General features: G+C 44.3%; 1 protein-coding gene across 1 annotated transcript; it reads left to right on the forward strand.

The window, feature by feature from the left end:
- Positions 1-29: 29 nt before the first annotated feature.
- LOC125527638 (polyamine oxidase 5) lies at positions 30-4,579 on the forward strand (the record flags this gene model as incomplete). The annotated part of the gene is given in 10 exon segments (XM_048692149.1): positions 30-298; positions 2,120-2,235; positions 2,371-2,459; positions 2,536-2,649; positions 2,737-2,824; positions 2,905-2,990; positions 3,086-3,188; positions 3,322-3,419; positions 3,537-3,966; positions 4,088-4,579. Coding segments are annotated over 10 exon segments (1,479 nt in total). The 3' UTR covers positions 4,409-4,579.
- Positions 4,580-4,927: the final 348 nt, after the last annotated feature.

The following is a 4,927-nucleotide window of genomic DNA, read 5'->3' on the forward strand; positions in this document are numbered from 1 at the left end:
CCCCCGCCCCGCAGCCTCAGCACCAGCCGGCGTCGACGTCGGCGGCCCCATGGACGGCCTCCTAGTCTTCGTCTTCTACCTCTCGCTTCCTATACGTGGCGGCCGCGACCACTCTAATTGCTAGCCTCCCGCCGGATCGATCTCGCCGCGCACGCACCGCACTCTCCGATCTCTCTCCGACTCTGCTCTGATTCGATTCTCCCTCCCCGCCGCGCCTCGCCGTCGAACGCGGGGCCTGATTCGTCTGACCGCGCGTCTCCGAGGATGGACCAGCCGCCGAATGGCTTCGCCGCCGGAGGTGCGTGCCCGACCAAAACACTCCGCCCCTCATTTTCTCCTTTCCTTCCTGAAAATATATTTGCTGTTTCGTGCGTAGATTTTCTTTCCAGTTTAGATGTGTTCAGTCAGTGTTGCGTCAGTGTGGAGAAAGCTCTCAGCTTCTCCCACTGCATTTATTCCACTACGTACTGGATTGTTTCCAGCAGTGCAGGGGGTAATTATTACCATTACTAATTAATTGCGAAATTTATCGGGCGAAATGTTGCTGTCGCGGTCAGTGGACTGGCGTCCCAATCATGCTAATTGAGCCTGTCTGTGACAGTTTAGTGTCTTCTCCAAGGGTCCAACGATTAGAAGGGCAAAAATTATTGGACCAGAATTGTTCTTCAGATTCATTTGATGCTGATGTTTCAGGGACCACCGCTCATCTCTGGGACCAATCATCATGAAAATGATTTCTTTTTTCTTTTTACAAATGATGAGTCTTAATATGATTGATCAGTCGAGCTGTTTACAGAGTTTTCTTATGAAACAAGGAGATATTTTTGGTGACCTCAACTGAAATCGCCGCCTTATGGTAGACACAGAAAAGTATCGTTGGTCGGTCGATGAGAATCTAGAAGAGTGAATATTACAAGCAAAGCAATGAATTGTGATAGAAACAGGAACTATGATATAGAAACAGAGAATGTTACATGTAAAAAGCAAGGGACTGGGATGGCGACGGGAAAGTGAAACCGTGAAAGGGATGTAGAACAAGGTTCCATAAAACAGAGGCCACTAGAAAGTTGAAAAAATTAAGCACTTTTGCGTTTGCAAGAAGACAGAATGGGGGGAAGCATCCAATGTCTATTTGCTTCTTATTCTTGTTCGCCTTCTTTTTTTATAGCATATGCCTCTGCGTCGGTAAATCCATATTGCTGCGGATCGAATAAATTCTAGGGATTCTTCAGGCTGATATTGTTCCAACTCTCTTGGTGCTAATCAACTAGACAAAATAAATCACTGGTGGCATATTCCTGAACGATTGTTCTGTCAATCCCAAAAAGGCAGTCCTATTCAGGTGGCTCTTCATATGCTAGATCGGACAACTATGACCAGTTGCAGATTTAACAAACAATTGGTCAGTATAAACTAACCCACATAGTGCACTGAGTGGAAATTTTGGTGATACTAGCTAGGTGAATTTAGAACAATGAATATTGCAAGCAAACAAAGGAATTCTGATAGAAACAGAGAAAGGAATGTAGAACGAAGTACCGTAAACTGAGGCCACTAAACGGTGATGTTTTTACTATGTACTGTAGCACTTTTGTGCTTAGAAGAAGACAAAACGGGGAACAGCATCCCAGGTCTATTTGCTCCTTATTCTTGTTAGGTTTCTTATATAGCATATGCCACTGCATCAACCTATATTGCTGCGGATCGAATTTATTCTTGGGACCGTTTAGGTTGATCTTGTTCTTCCATCATTAGACCCTCTTTCTGCTAATGAGAATAAATCGCTCGAGGCATATTCCTGAACAATTCTTTTGGCACCCCCTAAGAAGCAGTCCTATTCAGGTGGCTTTTGAAATGCTAGAGCGGACAACTAAGACCAGTTGCAAATGTAACAAACAATTGGTCCCTCTATTAAGAAATATAAGAGCGTTTAGATCACTAAATAAACACACATAGGTGGAGATTTTGGCATGTGCTTATACAGGTACTTTCAGAAATACCAAATACGTGATAGTAGTTCAATTTTAATGCTTTAAATTGTTGTTGTTTTTTCCGGGATAGAATGCTTTCATTGGTTTTACGATGTTAAATCTTATACTCTGTTTCTTCATGATTCCAGGTCTTTTCGTTCAGCACATTGATGGGCAAAACGCTCCTCCCCCTTCTGTAATTGTGATTGGTGGAGGGATTTCAGGCATTGCATCTGCTCGTGCCTTGTCAAATGCTTCATTTAAGGTAAATTCTCCTTGCAGGAGGAAAAAATAAATGAAATCTTCATGTTCCACATTTTGTAGAGTGTAAAACAGTTAGTAAAATTAGTGTTTTAATGGTTTCAGACCCTTTTAATTATATATAGTTACACACCTACAGGTCACATTGTTAGAGTCGCGGGAGCGACTTGGTGGCCGTGTGCATACTGACTATTCTTTTGGCTGCCCAATTGACATGGGAGCATCTTGGTTAGTTGCATCCTAAAACTAGTATTAGGTTGTGTTTAGCCGAGTGATCTCATGGCTTTATCATGTGATTATTCAGGTTGCATGGTGTTTGCAATGAGAATTCTTTGGCGCCATTGATTAGGCTTCTTGGGCTTAGATTATATCGCACCAGTGGTGATAACTCTGTGCTTTATGACCATGATTTGGAGAGGTGATTCATTATCCATGATGCCAATGTGTATGCTCCTTTAACTTGATTGATTTTCATTTTCTTACTTTTTTTTTGTTTTCTTATTAGCTACGCGCTCTTTGATAAAGATGGTCATCAAATTCCCCAGGAGATAGTAACCAAAGTTGGGGAAATATTTGAGCAGATTCTGAAGGAGGTATTGCAATCATTTGCATTTACATGTTTTCTGCCTATTGTGTCATTGAATAAATTATAAGCTTCTTGTTAATACCGCAGACGGTGAAAGTTAGAGATGAATATGCAAACGACATGCCTCTTGTTCAAGCCATCTCAATGGTGCTTGACAGAAATCCACATCTAAAGTAAGTGGAGTGTAGGAGTAAATTTGTCTAATTATGGGATGATGATATCTTAATGCAGCCGTGAAATGTTAACATATGTGCACTTATCTGTACAGGCTTGAGGGTTTGCAATATGAAGTATTGCAGTGGTGCATTTGTAGATTGGAAGCATGGTTTGCCACTGACGTGGATAATATATCTTTGAAAAACTGGGATCAGGTATGCAATACAAGACTAGTCGATATACTCATATTTACATATTCATCAGGTCAGCGGAGAAATGCATGCTGACATGAGCTACATGGATGCACATTTATGCTACAACAATGTGCTGAGCTTTGCAAATTTACAGGAGCATGTTCTTACTGGTGGACATGGGCTTATGGTGAATGGCTACGACCCTGTTATCAAAGCTCTCTCCCGAGATCTTGATGTCCACCTGAACCACAGGTATGCACAGCGACATATCCTCATGGGACAACAATTCACATGGATACAGTGATTACCAGTGTTGAGGTAGTACAATCCCAAATAGGTGGCTTCTTATACATCCTTTTTGGTGATCAGGGTTACCAAAATCATCCAGCGGTATAATAAAGTCATCGTATGCGTGGAAGACGGGACAAGCTTTGTTGCAGATGCTGCCATAATAACCGTCCCTCTCGGTGTACTCAAGGCGAACATCATCAAGTTTGAACCTGAGCTCCCAGACTGGAAACTATCGGCAATCTCTGATCTTGGTGTTGGCCTCGAGAACAAGATAGCCCTCAGATTCAACACAATATTTTGGCCCAATGTAGAAGTACTGGGCAGGGTTGCCCAAACATCGAATGCGTGCGGCTACTTTCTTAACCTTCACAAGGCCACAGGGCATCCAGTGCTAGTATGCATGGTGGCGGGCAGATTCGCATACGAAATGGAGAAGCTATCAGACGAAGAATCCGTAAACTTTGTCATGTCACAGCTCAGGAGAATGCTGCCAGGGGCCACCGAGCCGGTAAAGCTTTAGATGCTTATTTTCATATTCTCTACAGTGACTGAAGTGCAACCAGTTCTGTAAATTTCATATTCTTCACAGTTGCTTGCAAGTTCTAACTGCTGCTGTCACATGTTTGCAGGTCCAGTATCTGGTTTCACGGTGGGGAACCGACCCCAACTCGCTCGGCTCCTACTCGTGCGACTTGGTCGGGAAACCGGCCGACCTGTATGAGCGATTCTGCGCTCCGGTGGGCAACCTGTTCTTTGCTGGGGAGGCCGCCTGCATCGACCACTCGGGGTCTGTGCACGGAGCGTATTCGTCAGGCATCGGCGCTGCGGAGGACTGCCGAAGGCGCCTCTCGACGCAGCTCGGTATCTCCGACCTGTTCCAGGTGGGGAAGATTGTGATGAGGGAGGAGATGACTGAAGTCATGGTCCCCCTCCAGATATCCAGGCTGTGAAAGGAAGGAAGAACAAACCTGTCTACTATTATTAGCATCGTGTTGTTCTGTTAACATCGTAGCTGTAATTTACCTCCGAAACTGTACAATTTCGCAGCGTCTGATCTTTGATGTATCTCTCAATAACATGCGGACTTTCCCTCTGATTTCATCAATATTGCTCTTGTTATCTATTATCTCCAAAGTTTTTTTTTTTGGTTCTGCTCATGTTGAAAACAGTGCGGTCAATTCCGTGATCATGTGGACCAAAGCAGGGGCGTCATTATTATTTTGAATTGAAAATCAGAGGCACAGAGGCCGGTAACCTCACCAAAGCCTCTCAAGAGCGAGGCGAGGTTATCAATGTCCTGCTTGATAGGAGCCACAAAGACTGCCGCATCATCCGCATAGAGAGAGGTCCTCACCGTGGCCCCCCGCCCACGAATCTTATGAAGAAGGCCTTTCCGGGTTGCCAGGTCAAGAATTTTATGCAGCGGGTCGATCGCAATGATAAAGAGGAGGGGGGATATGGGGTCCCCC

The sequence above is a fragment of the Triticum urartu genome, unplaced genomic scaffold, assembly GCF_003073215.2.
Source record: "Triticum urartu cultivar G1812 unplaced genomic scaffold, Tu2.1 TuUngrouped_contig_4305, whole genome shotgun sequence".
In the NCBI taxonomy this organism is placed as follows: Eukaryota; Viridiplantae; Streptophyta; class Magnoliopsida; order Poales; family Poaceae; genus Triticum; species Triticum urartu.